Source organism: Lactuca virosa, chromosome 7 (assembly GCF_052849685.1).
Source record: "Lactuca virosa cultivar CGN04683 chromosome 7, Lactuca_virosa_CGN04683_v6, whole genome shotgun sequence".
Taxonomy (NCBI): Eukaryota; Viridiplantae; Streptophyta; class Magnoliopsida; order Asterales; family Asteraceae; genus Lactuca; species Lactuca virosa.
Window position 1 is genome coordinate 125,659,308 of NC_136432.1, and position 20,546 is coordinate 125,679,853.

The window sequence follows — 20,546 nt, forward strand, 5'->3', positions numbered from 1 at the left end:
CTCCTTCTTGGCTTAGGAGTACGCTAAGCTCTTTGCGTCAACAACGATGCCCCACATTCTATTTTTCATCACGTTTGAAAGACAATCCTTTCTCTCTTTTCTGTTGCCATTCCTTATCTGATAAGCATGTGATTTCCCCTCCATTTTTAGTGGGTACACTGCCTCTTACGCCTCGTTCCCGAGTTTAACAAAAGAAAAGAAGAAAATAAAGAGAAGAGAAAAGAAAGTCACGAGAGAAAAGAAGAGAAAGAAAAGGAAAACAAATTTTTTTTTTTTGTGTTCCGAGTTGGAGAGAAGTGGAAGGAAAATGAATCATTTTGTTCTTTCTTTCCAAATCCTCCCAAATCGGAAGGAAAGTTAGGAGGGAAAGTGATCCTCCCATTTCTCTCCACTTCCCTCCTTTAATGAAACTGGGGAACACCAATTTCTTTTATTTTCTTCTCATTTCCACCATTTCCTTTCCTTTCTCTCGTTAAGTTCAACTCGGGAACCGGGTGTTAGGGTTTTGGATTTGAGGCACATGAGGGGTAAAGTAAGTGGTTTTGATGGGTGTAATAAAGGGTGTTCCCGAAATGGTTACGGATGTGTTCGTCTGATGGGTAATAGTGGAGGGTTGTGGTTTCTGTTTAAGTTGGGATTGAAGCTAGGCTTGCACAAAAAAACCGGTTCAGGATCCGAACCGGTCCACTATGAACCGAACCGATTCAAGAACCGAACCGCCGGTTCGCACTCGTTCGAGATTTTAGATATTGAAACCGGTTTAGAACCGGTTTAATAACCGTGAACCGGTTTGGAACCGGTAGTCAAACCGATCGAACCGGTTTAGAACCGATTGAACCGGTTTAGAACCGGTGTAACCGGTTTAGACAGGTTCGAGATTTTCTATGACGGAACCGGTTTGAACCGAACCGGTTTATGGTTGAACCAGTTTTACTATTCACGAATCTGAACCGAACCGGTTTACTGAACCGGTTCGGTTTGAAAAAAAACCGGTTTGTTCACCCCTAATTGAAGCTTCTGTTCGACCTTGATAGCCCACTAGCGTGTTCCACAGATATGGGGCTCAATAATTGGACCTCAGACCTAATTTCATCATTTAGCGAATTAGCCCAAAGTGATGTCATCGGGTATGTTGTTTAATGGGGCAAGTAGTTCAATAAAGGACCGTTGGTACTCTAAAACCGACTCAGATTGAGTTGGGGCGAACCATTGTTGGTGTAACATACCTACATTAACCGGACGAAACTGGCGTAATAGAAGAGATTTCATCTCCTTCCATCGTGTCACCAGCCGATGAGTGTGCTGCCACTGAAACCCAGAAGAGCGTCACCCTCGAGAGCTACCATCGCCGCCTCTAGCTTATCGGCTTCTGAGAGTTTGAAAATTTTGAAATAATGTTTTGCCTCAGAATCCACCCATCTGGATTTTCACCATCAAACAAGGGCATATCCAGCTTTCGAAATCTCCAGTTGGTCACACTGCCATAGTCGCCTCCCGGCGACCGGCCGCCTCCGTCGCTGCTACCACCAGAACCGCCAATCGCGACTGGTCTTGAGACTCCACTAGTTTCCTTCAGTGTTTCCATCATGGAAGAAACAGGTTCGTCAAAAATTTCTCCTTCTGCTGTCTTTTTCCCTTTGCTGAGAGCCTTCAGAACCTCTTCAAACTTCTGGTCGATCTTCATCTGCATTGAAGCGATGGAATCGGCCTGGTGTTGGATCTGGTACCCTTGAGTCTCCATTCGATCATTCAAATGCCCTAACTCTGCTTCCAAGGAATCAACCCTCTTGAGTTGAGCTCCTCCAACGTCTTTTCCTCCTCCTTTGTCTCCATCCATGGCCCCAGATGATTGCTCAAATACCATTTTGTTGTGGACTACTAGTATCAACAGAAATAAAAAAACACACAAAAAGATTGAACAGCCACAAATATGGCTGAATGATTGATTGAATAACAAAGGATAACAGGTAGCAATTCGAAATGCTAAAATCTCCTAGGGGAAACAATTATAATATTTCTTTTCTGCATGTTAAACAAGACTACTCTACTATAAATATAGGAGCATAAAACACTAATATCCAAAATACCCCTCTACTGTTGTATTGGTTGAAATCAGTAGCCGTACTTCCCATGGTCTTGTGGTCCCCTTTTATTTCTCCTGTGATAAATGAATTGGACGGATCTTATAAAAAAAACAAGCTCGCAAAATTAACCCTTAATAAGCTAAAACAAACACCCTATACGTATATGTGACGATTTTAATTCAACAATCACTATTTTTGAGAGAATGTTGCATAAAGAAGTAGTGACATAGATTAATCGATATGCACAGATTGGTGAGACAGATCTTGCAGATTATAGTCTTCATCAGATGTGCATCATGATAGTGTCTTTTTAGGTGATATAAATCTTGGAAGTAACATTCATGGGTTAGTTATGAAATATGAAGATTGTCATGTTAATAATGCTCTTATAAACATGTATGCCAAAAGTCAAAGCCTTGTATCTGCTGATTTGTTATTTAGTATGACAAAAATTAAAGACATGGGTATTTTCAAGAATCCATTTTTACATTGCCTCAAATGATGTCAGAAGGCTTTTAACTATGGGTCCTCCTATATACACGAACTAGGTGTGAGACCCATGTATTATATGAGTTTAATTAAAAAAAATTAAATATGAAATTTTAACAATTTGAAAAGTTTGAATTTATAAGAAAAATGAGAAAAATTTTAAATTATTAAAATTAATGAGGCTTTAATGTATTGAATACATTACATATATAAACCGTTTATAATAAATACCTTACATATATATTACCTTACATATTAAATATGGAATTTTAATTTAATAAAATGAAAAATACAATAAAATGACAAGTGGAAAATAGAAAATTTAAAAATTCTAGAAAATGTCATGTGTCCAAATGAATGAGAAGATGACATGTGACAAAAAACCTTCATTTATTATAGTAGATTATTCGTGTATTGACATTGAATTGCGTGTCTACGTAAATCAATCAATCACTGCTTTTAATCCTTATTTGTCAAACTTTCATTTAGGCTAAAGGGAGTGGTAACACTCCTAGCACCATGTCACATCCTATTTTTTTGCTGCCATGTCATTTTTTGGCTTGGCACCTCATTAGCATCTTTTCCTTAGCATTTTATAGGGAGTGGTAACACCCCTAACACTGTTTGATTTTTTTTTTTATCAAAATTAAATATATTATATTTTTTAATACACATATATTTCATATTAAATAGATTATATTTTTATACAATACAAAAAATTATTATTAAATAAAAAGGTTTTTATTTTTGGATAAAATATACTAAGTTGCTGAAACTTTAGGGGCAAAATGTGTAACTTGTTCATCTTCCTCTTAATTGTCTGTTAAAAGAATCGAAGCTTCTTCCCCAATTTTTCTGGTTAAAAGAACGCTAACAAAAAATTGAAACTTCGACTATGGTCCATTGAAGGCTCAAGATCACCCACGGGTTCATCATCTTTCTTATTATTTTGATCTAGGATTATTCGATTTTTGTACAAAAGCCCAACCACCAATCACAGCTTTCTCTTGCTTTCTCTCTCATCTCGCTAAGGGTGTAGCGACCCATCTTTGGCGACTCCTGTAGCGAAGGTGAGGGTGTGGTGTAGCGAGTCCATGGCGAGCTGGAGGCGAGCGTTCATAGCGAACCACTCCCTCCAGCCTTAGAGTCCTCTAATATACATCAAATTTATAATTTACCCTTTCTGCTTTGTAAAGTTTTATATATTTCTACTTATTATTATTATTATTATTATTATTATTATTATTATTATTATGTTAACGTTTGGTATTTTATCATTATGAAGTTAAATCCATTTTCAATAAAGTTTATTTTTTACTATGATATATTTTATCATTTTAAATTTATAATTTTAACGACCGATTTATTTAAAAATTTTTAACTCGTTTCTAGCAACATTTATTTAACCATCCTTAGATCAACTGTCAAGCATTATATATATATATATATATATATATATATATATATATATATATATATATATATATATATATATATATATATAATAGTAGAAAACATTTATATTTATAGATAAAATTATAAGTTATATAAAACAAATTAACGTCTTATGTCACGTCTTAAAATATGTCATAGCTCGCTCCCATGTTATTTAGAACTTTTTCTAGAATACATTAATATTTAAATATTTTTGTTTCACATTTATTTTCGGTATATTTAATTATAGAAATAAATATTTGAAAAATCAAATATAGGTAAAACAATTATTGAAATGTCCCATCTTCGTGACATATACCCCCAGTTTACGAATGACAACTGACATATATCATTTCAATTATCGTCTTAATATGTCTGTATCATTCTATCGATAAAATGTAATATTACAATTTTATACCTCCAGTTTACGTTGTAGTTTTAGAAAAGACCATAGATTTTATCAATTTAAATCTTAAACCCTTAAAACTTTATTAATTTTGAAAACTAACAAATAGAAACATATTATTTAATCATAAAAGTTGTATAATTAAAATGATCTCATGAATACATTTACAAGAAGAGTAATAATGAATATTATTAAATATTTTTAAATATTAATAGAAAAAAATAAATTGTTAAATAAGAAATATAAACTATGAAACATTAACAAAAATAGGAAGGGATAAAAATGAAAATTTGGTTTCAATTTCTTTCTATATATAGAGGTTTGATATTTCTTATATGTTAAGAAATATAAACTATGAAACATTAACAAAAATACAAGTAATGTATAATTCAGATCCACTTATGAATGAAATTCCATATGAATTTCATCCATATGTCACTAACATACAAAACGTGAGGGGAGATGGAAATTGTGGATTTCGTGCAATAGCTGCGTGTCTCGGTTATAGTGAAGATAATTGGCGTCAAATCCGCTTAGATTTACAGAATGAGTTGTTAGCACACCCAGCTGAGTACGCACAGATTTTTTATTATGATTTAAACACCATACATCACTCATTGAATTTCAATGGATTACGTTTCACACCAAAAGATCGTTGGTTGATTATGTCGGTCACTAGCTTTCTCATTGCTAACAAGTATAGTGTAATAGTTATTTTTCTAAGCAAAGATAGTCTATCAACATGTTTTCCACTATGGCTTGGTCCCCAAGACATCTCAACTCATAGAGTTGTTGTTATTGCTCTTGTTAGAGGTGATCATTATGTGAATGTTGATTTACATGGAGCATATCCAATGTCTACTATTTTGCCACTTTGGCGTCACAACAGATCATCACGGTCTGCTGGATGGGAAACTGTTTATGTTGCTCGCCTGAACTCCTACATTTCTCCATTTGCAACACACAATAATTGTAACAATTCTACAGTTATAATATCTGATTATTAATAAAATCAAGTTTATGTTTTGTTGTTTATAATTATTAAGATCTCTATAAATAAAAAAATTGTTCTTTTTTTTTTAATTTAGCAAACTTATATATGTACGATTCTGATGTTTCTAAAATAAAAAAAAGATTAAATATTTTGAAGTACAATCTAGAAACTAATCACAGACTAATTATTTAATTAATTATTTATTTAATTATTTGCTAATTTCTAATTGGTGCATTGAGAAACACAATAGTTGTTAGAAATATTTGAATTGATCTCTCTCTCTCTCTCTCTCTCTCTCTCTATATATATATATATATATATATATATATATATATATATATATATATATATATATATATATATATTAAGTTGTAAAGTATAAGGTTTACTCTGAAAATCAGTATAAGTACAAGGGCATTTACTGTAAATTTGAAAAGTAACATCTTTATTAATTTAGAATAACTGTCGTTTATGCCCAAGTACACTTTAATATATTTTTTAATATATTAAAAATGATCAATTTTTAACTGACATATATCAACTCAATCAATTGTTCGTGCATTTGGATTCCGGTTCGTGTATTTAGAATCACCCTTAATTAAGCCTAGTGTAGTCACAGTTGTAAGCATACTTCATGTAGTATCCAGTTTGGCAGCCATTGACGAAGGTCCATCCTTGGATGCTGACATCATCCGTATAGGGTTTCTTTCCCATACAGCTATCATGAACAGTCTTATTGACTTGTATTCAAAATGTGGATGTGTTAATGTCGAAATTGACCATGTTCCTTTTCTCAGTGGGTTGTTGAGATGTGGGTCTTTTTTTCGATGAAGGAAAATCGTGGTATTGAACCGAAGTTGGAGTATTATGCTTGTATGGTGGATTTGTTGGGATGAGACTTTGGGGTTAATTAGGTTGATGCTTATAGAAGCTGATGTTGGAGTTTGGGGGGGGGGGGTTTGGGTGCATGTCAGATTTCGATTTTTTCCTGACAAGTTGTTCAATTTTATTCGATTTATAGATTTTGCTATTGGTGTTGTGGAAGTCGCATCAGGAGCCATGAACGTTGATGATCCAAACTTCGTTAATTCCTTGCCTGAAGCTTTGTGTGGCTTGTAAAATGGAGAAAGGCGATAGTCTGGGCATGGATAGTTTAGGAATATTGAGGATTGCAAGGTCAACGAGTTACCTGAATTCATTGGTGGGTCCGATCCATAAGTATATTTGGATTGGGAGAGAAAGATCGATAGAAACTTTGAGTTGAAGGAGTTGGATGATGATAAGTGTTGTAAGTGTGTGGTCTTGAAGTTGAGTGGAGGAGCTTTAATGTGGTATGAAGGTTTGAAGACTAGGAGAGATCGTGAGGGATAAGAAAAGATTCCTTCTTGGGAATCCTTGAAATGGAAACTTCGGAAGAGATATGTACCAGTTCATCATAGGACGACCACATATAGGAGGTTGGTGGATTTAAAGCAAGGGAATATGAGTGCGGGAGAATACATTATTAAGTTTGAGAAGTTATCGTTGTTGGGAGACGTTGAGGAGGCTAAAGAACAAAAGATGGCACGTTTTATATGTGGTCTAAATTACAATATCTCTGGTACGGTGGAACTTTATCCATGTTTTGATTTTGACGTGCTTTGTAGCCTTAGTTTGAAGGTAGAAACTCAAAGGAAGGCAAGGTATGTGGGAAGTTCTAGTGGGGAAACTGTTAGACCTAAACCTTGTGTTGAGTCTGAAACTAGCATGAATGCCACCGCAACAACTGTTCCTGCTGTTGCGAGTAATTCTATAGCAGTCCCGAAGTTGAGTAGTGTGAGCAAGGAGACCAACTTGTCCAAAGTTCGTTGTTTTAAATGTCACGGGTTTGGGCATCATCAGAATGTTTTTTCAAATAGGAGGATAGTGACATTGAGGGAGACTGTTGAGATTCGTGATGAGTTGCTTGAGGAAGAAGAAAGTTTGGATGATACTTTTGTGATTGAAGAAACTTGTAAAACCGAAAAGGAAGAAGAAAGGTATGAAGCGCCGACATGTGACACGATTTTGGTTCTTAGAACTTTGCAAACCCAGTTTGTTCATGCCAATTCCGATCAAAGAAACCAGTTGTTTCATACAAAGTGTCGTGTGGAGGATAAGTAGTGTAGCTTGATCATTGATGGTGGAAGTTGCACCAATTTTGCCTCTAGCGAGATGGTTACAAAGTTGGGCTTAGTCACAGTAGCCTATCCTAAGCCATATGCACTTCAATGGTTAGAAGATGGGAACGAAGTGAAGGTGACAAAGCAGGTTAGAGTTGGTTTAGCCATGGGATCATATGGAGATGAAGTTTTGTGTGATGTTATTCCCATGGATGCTTGTCATATTATGTTGGGACGTCCATGGAAATTTGACAAATTTGACATAGATGTGATATACAGAGGAAGAAGAAATGAATACGAGATGAGGCACAATGGTAAGAAAATTGTTTTATATCCCATGTCATCAACGACAGTAAGGTCGATGGTAAACAAGCAGGGAAGAGGCAAAATGTTACAATGTTAACTAGTGAAGGGTAAGTGATTAAGGATCATTTGTGCAATGCTCCAGTTTATGCATTATCGGAGTTCTCCCAACCTTTTGAGGTTGAATGTGAGGAAAATGGTATGGAACGTGTCAACGATAATGCTTACTAGGAGGACTTTGGGAAAGATGAAGGCACGGTTCACGAAGCAAGGACGTCAGACCGAAATGAACAAGACCTCAATGTTCCGATGGAAGATGAGAACATCTATGAAGATGATGTGACGAAGAAGGAAATGAAGAATGAAATAGAGTCTGTGAGTTTCTAGGAATCAGATGCTAGCTTTTCAAAGGATGATTCTCAACCATTTCTTAAGATGAATGCTCAATATGACGTTGGTTCGATGCCTAAGGATGTTGAAGATTTGTTGAGTCCAAACATGGTTTTGCAGAATGTTCCTAGTAGATTAAGTATGTTCAACCTATGACTACTGTTTGTGATATTAGATCTGATATTGCGAAAGATTGGAAGAATGATAAATCTGATAAGACAAATAAAGGCGATATTGATATGGATCAAGAAGAATTCACCTCTAGGATTGGTTTGAAATTTCTAAATGATTTGAATCAGGACAGGAGAGGAGCAGTTAAGGTAAGAAATCTGATCGAGAATAAAATGGGTTTAGTGAATTGGTCACTTGATTTGTCCAGAAGTGAGTATTGGAATGATGATTATCGTTTGGAAATAAGGACAATTCCTTTTAAAGGGGGAGGATATGATACGATTGCGAAAGGCGGCCCTTCAAATTTTGAGTCGGATGTTGGTTACGATTGCGACTGGATCCGAAGGATCATAACGCATCAGAGTTGTTGGTAATTGGTACAACTGGGGGTGAACATCGGGATCCGATTCCAATTGGTTGCAACTAGTTCCGAATGATCAGAACGAATCATAGTCTTTTGTTATCTGTACGACGGGGTCTCTTAAAATCTGTTGCAATTCTCGGAATATGAGATGATGTGAGTCTCAGAGTGTTATCGGATGCAATTACGATTCTCGGAGTATGACATGTTTCGATTCTTGGAGTATGATCTGATGCGAACCTCACATTATTATTAGATGCGAACTTCGGAGTGTTGCGATTGTGAACAACCTTGGAAGTAATCGGACTCTCATACATTTGGTTCCGATACATGCATGGATATTGGTTCCGATAGGCTACTTGGTTTCGAAGGTCTAGTTGGTACTTATTGTTGGATGCGAAGTCTATTTGGAATCGATACAAGACAAATTTGCATGGTTACCATCGTAAATTAGCTAGAAGATTTTATTTTATTTTTGGAAAAGATTAGTCTTTTATTTATTTCCTTATTTAGTTTTCAATAAGCCTTTAGAAGGTAGTTTCCTTTTTATAATCTTTTGTAATGCTATAAATAGCCTTTTTGTTGATCATTATGAATTAAAGAACTTTTGTGTTCTGTTGAGTTTCTAACTCCCCCCTTTGTCAATTCTAGGACACGTTTTCTAAGTTGATTCAAATTCGAACCAATAGGTTTTGGTTTGTCTTCATCGATATTCAATCTATAGGTCTAGATTATCCATCAAATCTATCATCTAAGTCCATAATTAAAATTGGTATATACTTGAATTGATAGTGACACAGTCCTTTTAGGTTGCCCTCAAACCTAGTATTTGGACAAGATGATTTTAGAGAGAGAGAGATTAATTTATTATGTGAATAATAAAATAAATAAATGGTTTATTAATGTGTTATGAAAATAATAGATTAATTAGAAATCATATTATTTGATTAATAATTAATTAGAATTAATTGGATTAATTAAAAGTACATGGTCTGCTTTGTTACTTAAGAAAGGCTCTAGACCCTCATGTAATGAAGTGGATGAAAATCACTAGGGAAACCCTAAGAGATTTCGTCCAAGGCCCCTTGGACAAGGGGATTGGGCTGCTTGGTCATCAAGCAAGGGAATCTAAGACTTATCACTTGAACCCTAGCTTTGACTCCAAGTTTCCTCAACTATATAAAGAGTCCCCTAGCCCTTGATTTCGTCCATGCCTTCCCTGCACAAGCCTTGGATGAAAATCCCTTTCCTCTCTCCTAATTCATTCTCTTGCTAGCTTGGGTGTGATTCCATTAGAGGCATGACACTTGTGGTGCATGCTTCCAAAAGATCAAAAAAGAGGAATTCTAGTTGTTTGATATAACAACTAAAAGGTATGTAATTCTAAAACCCTGTAATGTCAATTTCGAAAATACCCTAGGGTTTCCAGGTTTTTTTTTGATGTTCTTAGTTATAAGTTCAATAGAGAAAACATAGATCCTATTTAGGTTGCATGCAAACTTAAAGGTTTTAATTTTGTTTGTTTATTTAAATCCTATCAGCGGTATAATAGTGTTTGGTTTGTTTTCTGTTGAATAACTATAATAGAAGAATAGATCAAATTAGGGTTTATAAAATTAAACCCTAAGAGGCCATAACTTTGACAAGGGCTAGGGTTTGGAAACCCTAGCCTCCACCCCCTTTGGATTTCGAAATTAAGGGCTAGGGTTTTGAAAACCTAGCCTTCCTCCCCAAGTTTTCGAAAATGGCTAGGATATTAGGGTTTCCAAATTTTGGTAATTATTATTTTACTTGCCTAAAAAGAAATAAATTAAAACTGGAATCAATCCTATACCCTAATTTTTGAAACTAATTAGATGGTAAGGATTATGATTCAATTATTTGACTAATTTAATTAGTTAATCCTTATTTTATTTAATATAATTAGTTAATTTTAAATTGATGGATAAATATTAAATCATTTGGTTTATTTTAAATTTGAATTACTTTTTTTATTAATTTTCAAAAATTTAATTATAAACCTAGTATTTTGAAAAGTTTTAAAATACACCTTATACTATATACAAAATTAAAAGTTTAATTATTATTATATGTATAAGAGTAATTCAGTCAAATCGCTAGGACGATTCATTCACGAAGCCATACTATAAGGAGAGTTTAAGGAAACATCCTATAAAATGACCGACATTGGGTATCCATTCTTACCCACCCCTCCCTTGTATGGTGGAGGGTCCTTAGCCGACCGAATTTGATAGGACACTAACTCACATTAAAAGTATAATGCTATTAAAAGTACTAGAACCTTTTAAATGACCGACATTGGGTATCCATTCTTACCCACCCCTCCCTTGTATAGTGGAGGGTCGTTAGCCGACCGGATTTGATAGGACACTAATTCACATTAAAAGTATAATGCTATTAAAAGTACTATAACCTTTCAAATTCCAAATCTAGTTACTTTAGGAAAAGGTGAAAAGTATGCTAATCCTCGAAAACGCACATCATGCTTTATATGTCTTTAGTGGAGCGTGTGTATTTAACTGGCACACTAATAGGGACTATAAAGAGATATGATGGACACCTCGAGAATTCTCGTTGTTGATGGAGTGTGTGTGGTTAAGCGGCATATCAATGTGAGGAGATAAATGGCATCAAGGTTGCTAAGCGGATTTGCATGGTTATTCACATCTCGTTTGTGATCCTCGGCATCCTAGTCACAAAAGTGAGAGCATAATCTGAGATTAAACATGCCATTGAAAAGAATCAATGGGTCTCAAAAGATCTAAGAGTTTCATAAGATTGGAATTAGTAATAGCCTTACCTACCTAAAATAGATTCGAATTTGATTGTGGCATCCCTATTTAAAGTTTGAATCGAAAATATGGATCCTAGCCTTAATTTAAATTTATGGGTTAATAATTAAGGATTAAAATCAACTAACTTGAATTCTCTTTTTCTCCTATTGTTAAAATATATTGTGAAGATAGAAATGTCTTCCTCGTTCTTAAGGAAATAGTTTTCCTCAATCTTCTAGAAATGGTCTTCCAATTTCAAGTCAAGGTGAAATTGTTTTTCCATTCCTTAGGAAATGATGGAACTAGACATAATCTTTCTTCCACCTCCTCCTCATGTGACTCTCCCAACGCCACATTTTCCATGATCTGACTCCATTTTTTATAGGTTCCTATTCGTAGACTTTTAATGCATGATGTGATGATCACATTTTGATAGTATTAAAGTAGCTAACAGAAAGAAGGAAGTTTGAACAAGGTGAGCTAAATCTGATCATGAGAAATATACTTTGGTCACATGGTTCGAAGATCAGAATTTGGAGCTACTACTAAGGTGTTGGGATAATTTCATAGATTATTATTACTCTTAGGAGATGTCTAGAAACATAGTTTTTTATTTTATGCGTTGTAAGGACAAGTTACAAATTTTCGTTTATGTTCAATAAAGTGAAATTTTGTTTTATCTGGTTTCCCTATCTATATTTAGTTGCAATGGAATTTATGAAAGTGTTGGCTACATTTTTAATATCAACAATATTAATTGTGGATTTGATTCTTGTGATATCGTTTGTGGTATTGTCATAATTGACCAAGTGAAAAGAAATCTCATCACCAACTGGACAAATACCTGGTGTTATACAAGTGAAAGACTAATGGATCTACTACATGTTAATATGGACTATTCATATCCACCATAAAGGACGATAAATCTATTCGTCATGATTTACTGATGTTTTAATAAATATGGTTGTGCTTATAAGATTAAGAATAATTCTGATACTTTGAAAAGATTCAGTGAGTAGCAGAACGAATAACAAGAATCTGTTAGGCAGAAGGATAAAAGATTCTCTAATCTGAGAAGAAAGGAGAATGCTTTAGTATCATGTTTTATAATCATCTTAGTGATTGTGGTTTTATATCACAACTGATCCTCGAAGAAAATTTTAGTACAATTGTATGAATAAGAAGAGGAATCGAACATTCTTCGAAATGAGTCGATCATAGATGAATCATACTTCTTTCTAATCAAGTTTTAGAGTCATACTCTAGTAACTAAAAATCGTATCTTGAAACTCTTTTCAAGTTAAGAAGGTTGAAAACACCTCGAAATATGTGGAGTTAAAATGTTTCATACTCTAGAACATATAGAAAGAATTGGAGTTGTGATGTTGTCGTTAATCGAGAAACAAAGAATACGCTGAGACCTATTTTATGAAACAAGGTTGTTAAGATCGGGATCCTACGTAGGATTGTTTTTGGGTTTGCAAGATTGGGATCGTAAGATCGGGATTGGGATCCTAAGATCCCACAAAATAAAACATAAATTTAATTTATTATTTATAAGTCACAACACAAAATGATAAACGTTAAATTGGTAAAGGGTAAAAGACATAAAAGTGGTAAAAAAAATTCATTTGCAAAATAAAAAAAATCCAGGGTAGGTAGGATCGGATCGGATCCCGATCATACGATCCTACCTACGATCTTAGATCCTACCTGCGATCCTACCCCAAATATGATCCGTTTACGACCCGACTCATTTTTCATACCTAGGATCGTAGGATCATACAATCCTATGATAAGGATGGCAATTTTGACAACCATGCTATGAAGTGTTTTCTTGTCGGGGATCCACACGATCTTTTGAATATTTATTTTAGCTCATAAAGAAATGTTCCTTGAGATAAAAATCATATGTCAAGAAGTCAGTGGGAGTTATGTTGATCTTGAGAGTTTCAAGAGTCAAGCGATAATAAACCTTTTAGTTATCACTAGCACACAACCTGAGGTTGATGACCAGTCGTGTTTGATTGAGACATTCTTATTTCTGTGCACTTTGCAGTTGAGTTCGCAATGCTTATGAGTTCTATGTTTTCATTTAACTACAAAAGCAAAAAAGCACATTGATCTGTGAAAGTACGTTGATCAATGTGGGTAAGATGCCAACAACACGGAAGCACTGGTAGGCCCTAGTGCTAGCCGATGGCAAGAAATTTAAATTAAGCGAAGTTCAGTCCATGAAAGGAAAGAGAAATTTGAATTTGGTTTGGTCCTAAACCTTGTCTTATGATTGTAGGTTGGGAATGATAGATCCACATAGATGGGAACGTATTCACCATAAAATCTTGGTGGCAAAATTTTCGCTCTAATTCATGAGAATGATTATGAGGAAACACTTCCGCTGGCAGATTTTAAAGGATTTGATAAAGATCAGTATGCATATTGCTTGTATTAATTGAATTGTCAAATTCACAATATGATTACGACATCCCTGTTCATATTTCCAATTGTGAGGAATGGCAAGAAATAGTTTGAACTTTCAAGACTTATAGTTATGAGTTATGAAATGGTTTGAAAATACATATATTCTATCCAATAAAGGTGTATAAGGTTAAGAAGTCTAGTTGGAGACTTATCGAAGCATCGCATAACAGAAATCTATACTTCAGTAAGAAAGTCAAGGGTATTGATTTCTAGAAGTTCAGTTGATTTCATGGTACATGTCAAAGCTAATGGGAGCATAACTGTTACGCTAGTATTTCCTGTTGACAATAATGCTCGTAGGGAACAAAGTTCTCAATTTGCAAACCTCAAATTTTGGGAATTCTTTTGCTATGATAGACTTAAAGGAGAGGGAACTCATACTTTGTTTCGAATATAAAGGATTAGATCATATAGTTTAATAGAATTGAGTGATAGGCATATGTGAATATCATGTTGAAATGGTTCAGCATAGAAAATTCTATATATGAAAGTATAATAGGAAGAGATTGAACAAATATCGAATATAATCAATCGAGTCCCATATGCTTCAGATATAGGATCGATTACATATGCTACAATATCTACGTATTCAAAATTTTCCAAATGCCTTGAGCATTGAGAGGAAAATGATTAAAATTTTTTGTGACTAGAGTCGTTAAACAACTATCAAGAACATTCTGAGGTTTACTGAAGATTGGTTGCCTGTGGACAGTTGGAAGTATGGTGTTAATTTGGATGGACCATAGTGACATGATTCTGGATTAAGATGATTCTAGATTCTAATGGGACATTCTGCAATATCGTTGGCTCGGTCTTTGTGACTTTGAAGCCTCGACATCATAGAAGGTCAATGCATGTAAGGTTGGAATTCCAATACATTTTAGACAGTAACAGTAATTTGGAATTGTGAAATGAGCATCTTTGGAGTCATTCCAGTTGATCTGTTCACAAAGGAAGGACCCTAGAGAGACATAGTATTCATGTTTATAACATGGCATGACAGATGTTATATAATTCAAGTGGTTAGTTGATTACTCAAAACATTATACAATGAGTAAAGTCGTAATTATTATGGTGATTAAATAATAAGAGTTTTATTTATATTCAATAGTTTTGAGACCATATTTAATTATTTTATTATTGTGTTTCACTTTGCATGTTTTACTTCCTGAATAATTCGATTATTCAAAGCTCCACAGTCGCTTATACTTTAGGAAGTAAGTAGTGAATGAAGACTCTCATGAATTGAATTGTAGATTGTCTAAGGGAGTTAGACATAGTAATAAAATTGCTGCAATATTCATGAGTGCTTAGAAATGAAGATTTAAGTATTGGATAAACCTACGCTTAGAGAATTATTTCATGGAATTTATCACGATTAATTCTGAGACGATAATATCTTATGATCTTGAAACAAAGATATATGAGTTATATATTACAAGTCGGTTGTACATTGGTAATGCGTAAACGCATCAGTAACTTGATGTTATAAACGTATTGCCATGCATAATTTGATGAGTAAAAAATGCAAGCATATGCGTGAAAGTTTATTCATTCCTTTTTCCCTAATGGTAAAAGCGATATCTTTGGGTCCCTTGGTGATTTGGTGTTGACTTATGGTGTTAGGCCCCACTAGGACTAAATTTATGTGTTCGATTAGAAGTATTTTTACGTAAAATGGATGTATTTGAACTAGGAAAATCCTATATTTTCCTAAAAGTGAGAAGTAGTCTTAAATCTCCAAGACTGTAATTTGTAAGTAAATATGACATACTTAAACTGAAAATGTATAGCTTTATTAGTGAACAAAACAATAGGAACCTTGTATTTTTACGTAAAATAACTGTAATATTACTTTTCCCGTAAAACATAATACCATAATAATTGTCTATCCTGTGAGTTTTCATAACCGTACTATGATGGGTTTGCCTGCGGCGATGTTCTTCAGGCGTCGAAATGTTATGACACTTGTCACCCTTAACATGTCGGGCTGTAGCTAACAGCCAGGGTGCTGGATCATCAGTCCTGTATAGATCTATACACACTTATCACGTTCTCCAGGCGGAGACTCTGGTTATAAAACAAGGCTTTCTTGTATACCTTGATAGGTACGATGAAGATGAATGACTCACATATTCTCAATTAAGTCACGTATTTTTGAAATGAATGTGTTTATGTCCGAAATGATTACCCTTTTTTTACTATGTTGATAAAGGCATAACAATGATTTGTATTTTCTTATATATAAGTAATGTTATAGTTGAAATGGTTACCCTTGTCAAGATATGTTAAGCAAACATATAAATAAAGCATATTTTTATTTACAAACATATTTCATCCCGAGAGGGTAAAATGGTATCGTAAGATGTTTTGCATGCTAACATTTCCGTATGATAGTTATAACAACAACAAGGAATTTATAGTAAAAGATTGATGTTTTCACACGATTTTAACCGTGTGTTTACTTGTATTCCCCCCCCCCCCCTAAGAGTGTTTAAAAAGCGTTTAAAAGAATTTAAAAGTGTAGTGATAGGGGTATGAACTCACTTGGTAAAAGTGACGGTTTGAAGAAGACGATGTTTAACTCGGGCAGCACTTCTACTGGAAAGAAGCAAGTTTCTCGGGAACTTCAGGACTTCGGGCTTTCGTCGGGGCTTAGACACGTAACCGGGGCGTCGGGGTAGTCTCGGGATGCTTAACACATAGTAAAAGTAGGAGAGGATAAAAATGAGCAGCCAAAACCGAAGCCCTCGGTTTCTATTTATAGGGTGCATTTTTGGGATTCACGTTGTGAACATGGGATGGTTCACGTCGTGAGTTTGGTTCTTATCCCTTCCGTAGACTTGACGTCTGATAGCCTGACTTTGGCACACATCAATCACTAGCTCACGTCGTGAGTTCCCTGACAGTGTGGGGTTTCGTGTCCCGAACTTCAGAAATTCATATCTCTTGCATACGAGTTCCGATTTTGACGTTCTTTATATCCACACGTAGGTGAGATTATGCTCTACAACTTTCGTTTAGACTCCGTCGGCTAATTTTGAATTTATTTTTAATATTATATTTTTAACAGGCCGGGACTGGAAAAGTCCGTTAAAAATCCATAACTTCTTCATCCGATGTCCGTTTTCGTCTGTCTTTTTACCATTGCACTACTATTGTCGGGATCTTCGATTCTCGTTAAGGTTGTGTCGACTAAAAGTCTCTCAATCTCTATTTCGAGTTTTTAGCTGTCTATTGTTATATCCGAAAGTTAGAAAAATCATAACTTCCTCATACGAAGTCAGATTTGGACGTTCTTTTTATGTACGCTTACGGTTTAATGATATCTACGACTTTCATTTAGATACATAAGGCTAAAAAGTATTTTATTGAAATTTCGCATTTTACACTTAACAGTGTTTTACCGGTTTTGTTGCGGATCTTTGATTGGTCATAACTTCTTCGTTATAACTCAGATTTTAGTGCTCTTTATATTTTTGAAAACCTTGTTACGATATCTACCACTTAGTACATCCAAATTGATATTTTTGAACATTTCATTTTTGATGCTATTCCTATTATATCCAGATAGGTTACAATACTTGACTTTGGATCATTATATTGACTCAAAATATCAGGTTGTTACAATAATTGAGTTCCTATCAAGTTGAACATTCTCTTATGGTGTATCAGACTAGGGAGCATTCTGACAAAGGAAAGAATGTCGACTAATGATATGCTCATATTTAACTATATATTTTAGGTCATTATCTTAATATATTTGTATAAAAATGTTATATTTTAAATATATGATACTTAATATGCCTTGGAATGTTAAACTATAGTTAAAATCGAAATTGGGATGGAAAATGAGAAGAATGGGGTTGAAAGGGAAGAAAAGTCGACAAAATCGGACAAGCAACACTTGCCAAATTATAATTGGGCTGATAGACCTCTCTTCAGTGTTTTGGCTATATTTAATGACTCCTAACTCCTATTAAGGTGATTCAAGATGCTTTGAAAACAAGACAAAATTTCAATCGACTTTCATGCTCATGCCAAAATACGAGTTCTAGTTCCCACTGTAGCGATTCTGATTATGATGACAAGTGCGGACTTGAAAGAATCTAGTGAATCATTCAAACATCAAGAACACAAGTAGTAAATAATCATGTTTAAGCTCTATTAGAATAGTAAGAGTACAAGTGGGTATTGTTCTTTCTCTCACTAAACTAACTCTCAAATGAGTCTTACAAGTTCTTACATAACATAGGAGCCACTCACTTCCTATTTATAGGAAAGGCTAAACCCATTACATGTCACAAAAGGGTAAGCCACATCCAAGGAGAACTTTGCACCCTAATATTCTTCCCCTCAAAGTTAGGATTAGATGTCCCGACTTCAGTTTCCAAACAAGCTTGCACGATCAAGACCAATTCCTCCTCGAAGTAACACCAGCCTTCAAATCCGCAAATGAATACCCGAGAAGCTTCGAATATCAAGATCTACATTCTCCCCCTTTTTATAATCAACAAGTGATTATAAAACCCACAAAGGATGAGAAACGTTCGAGGAAAAAACTTGACGAATCTCCCCCTCGATGTGTGCCAAAAAAGAAACTACAAAAAACAATCACGAAAAGCCAAGAACAAATTTCCAAACTTTGTGAAATTTTCGACTTTTGGGTGAGAGTTGCAAGAATTTCAAAAATCTGGGTAAAAACTGTCGATTTCGTAATTCTATAGGGACCCATTGTGCCAAAAAAAGCTTGCAATGCGAAACTTTACCCCAAATGCGAAATTTGGCATAAAGTGACAATTCGCATAAGCTTCAAGGAATGCATTTGAAAAATATTCCCATTTCTCATAATTATATCCCAATGTCGAAATTTGGTAAATTCTGTCAAATTGCTGAAACATCAGGGATTCGAAACGAAATATCTGCATTCTTCTTAGAAAATGATCCCATTTCAAAAGTGGGTTTTTTCTGCCAATTCGTTGAAACTTTAGGGATTTGAATTGAAACAATCCTTTCTTCCCCAAAATGATACCAGATGCGAACGGTGAGTATTCATCATATGTCGAAATTACTATCCACAAGTTGGAATATGTTTCAATTCATGAGTTCGACTCCAATATTCGATCTGTTGTCTTCCTTAGTTCGATGTCTAGTACATGACCAAGACCATCATATGTCGAAATTCCAAAGCACGATTTTGACTCTCGACATTGACTCAAGATTCTGCAAGCTTATGGCGTTCGACTCCTAACCCAAACAACCGACCCTTAAACACGAATCCAATTTCGATTCGAACTTGACATCCAATACCGGTTCGAATACAATTCCAGTCAAACGATTCGAATACAAGTCTTCAACCATTTGATAGCATCTTCTCAAACAGGAAAACAATCCTTGACTACATACATTTGATCTCCAACCATTCAATCCACATCAAAGTCATTCCGAGACGAGATCCATATCAATTACAAGTTTAAATTCCGATTTCAGTCGAACCTCCTTCAATCTTGACTTTTTCTGTTCTTTTGCTTTGACTTTAGCCTTCAACAATCGATTCCCAATACGAGACTTTGGAAATTCGATGATTCCAAATCAAATACCCATACAATCAATTTGGAATTCGAAATCACTTCAAGCAAACAGTCTTCGAATCCAATATCCAGGTCAAATGTTTCTCGAAATCACATCAAATCAAAGATATAATTTCACGATACACAAATGAAGAAAAACGAATTGAATAGATCGTGAAATTTAAACTAGGATCACTTTCTATCTGATCGGAATTGTGAAGCAAGATAGTGATTCAACTTTGGTTAAAAAAGAGATTAATCAGTTCATCATGAATGAATGATCAAAACGAGAAACAATTTGATTCTCTTTTGTACTCAATAAATATACATGTGAATCGAGTAAAGTTAGATGAACAGTAGATTTTGGGTTATTTGATTGTATCAAATGAATTTGGGCTTTGGATTGGATCCGATGAACAGTAACATATCAACAATATTGTGGACTTGGGATTGAATCAAAACTTGTTGGATTGGGCTAGATCAATTGAAATAAAAAAAATATATTGGATCAACAATTGGGCTCGAAACAGATTAGATCCAACGAATCAAAATGATCGAAAATAAAAAACGAAAAGCACGATTTAAAAGAATGATTGAATTCGGGTTTCGAGAAGAACATTTATTGTTCATCATCGATCTCAACATGAATTTTTCGGAATCCATTTGAAAATTTGAGAAACTTTCTTGATGATTCTTTGTCTATTTGCAACACATGAATCAATCATTGAAGATCTTGGTTCTATTGTTGGAACAAGAAAATTACCAATCTTCACATTGTACCACACACGATGTGTGTTGTACAAACCGTTCTTCGTGTCCATCAACGCTCTAGCATTGTCTTCACAAGAACCATCAACACTTTTGGGTTTTGAATTCAACTTCATTGCAACATTTGATGATTGTTGCTTTGGAACCCAAATTTGCCTC

The 20,546-nt window shown here is 34.6% G+C and overlaps 1 protein-coding gene across 1 annotated transcript; it reads left to right on the forward strand.

Annotated features, from left to right (window-relative positions):
• The first annotated feature begins 4,793 nt into the window (after positions 1-4,793).
• Positions 4,794-6,526, forward strand: LOC145127115 (uncharacterized). Its single transcript, XM_079062368.1, has 2 exons — positions 4,794-5,385; positions 6,429-6,526. The coding sequence occupies exons 1-2, from the start codon at positions 4,794-4,796 to the stop codon at positions 6,524-6,526; spliced, it is 690 nt and encodes a 229-aa protein (XP_078918494.1).
• Positions 6,527-20,546: the final 14,020 nt, after the last annotated feature.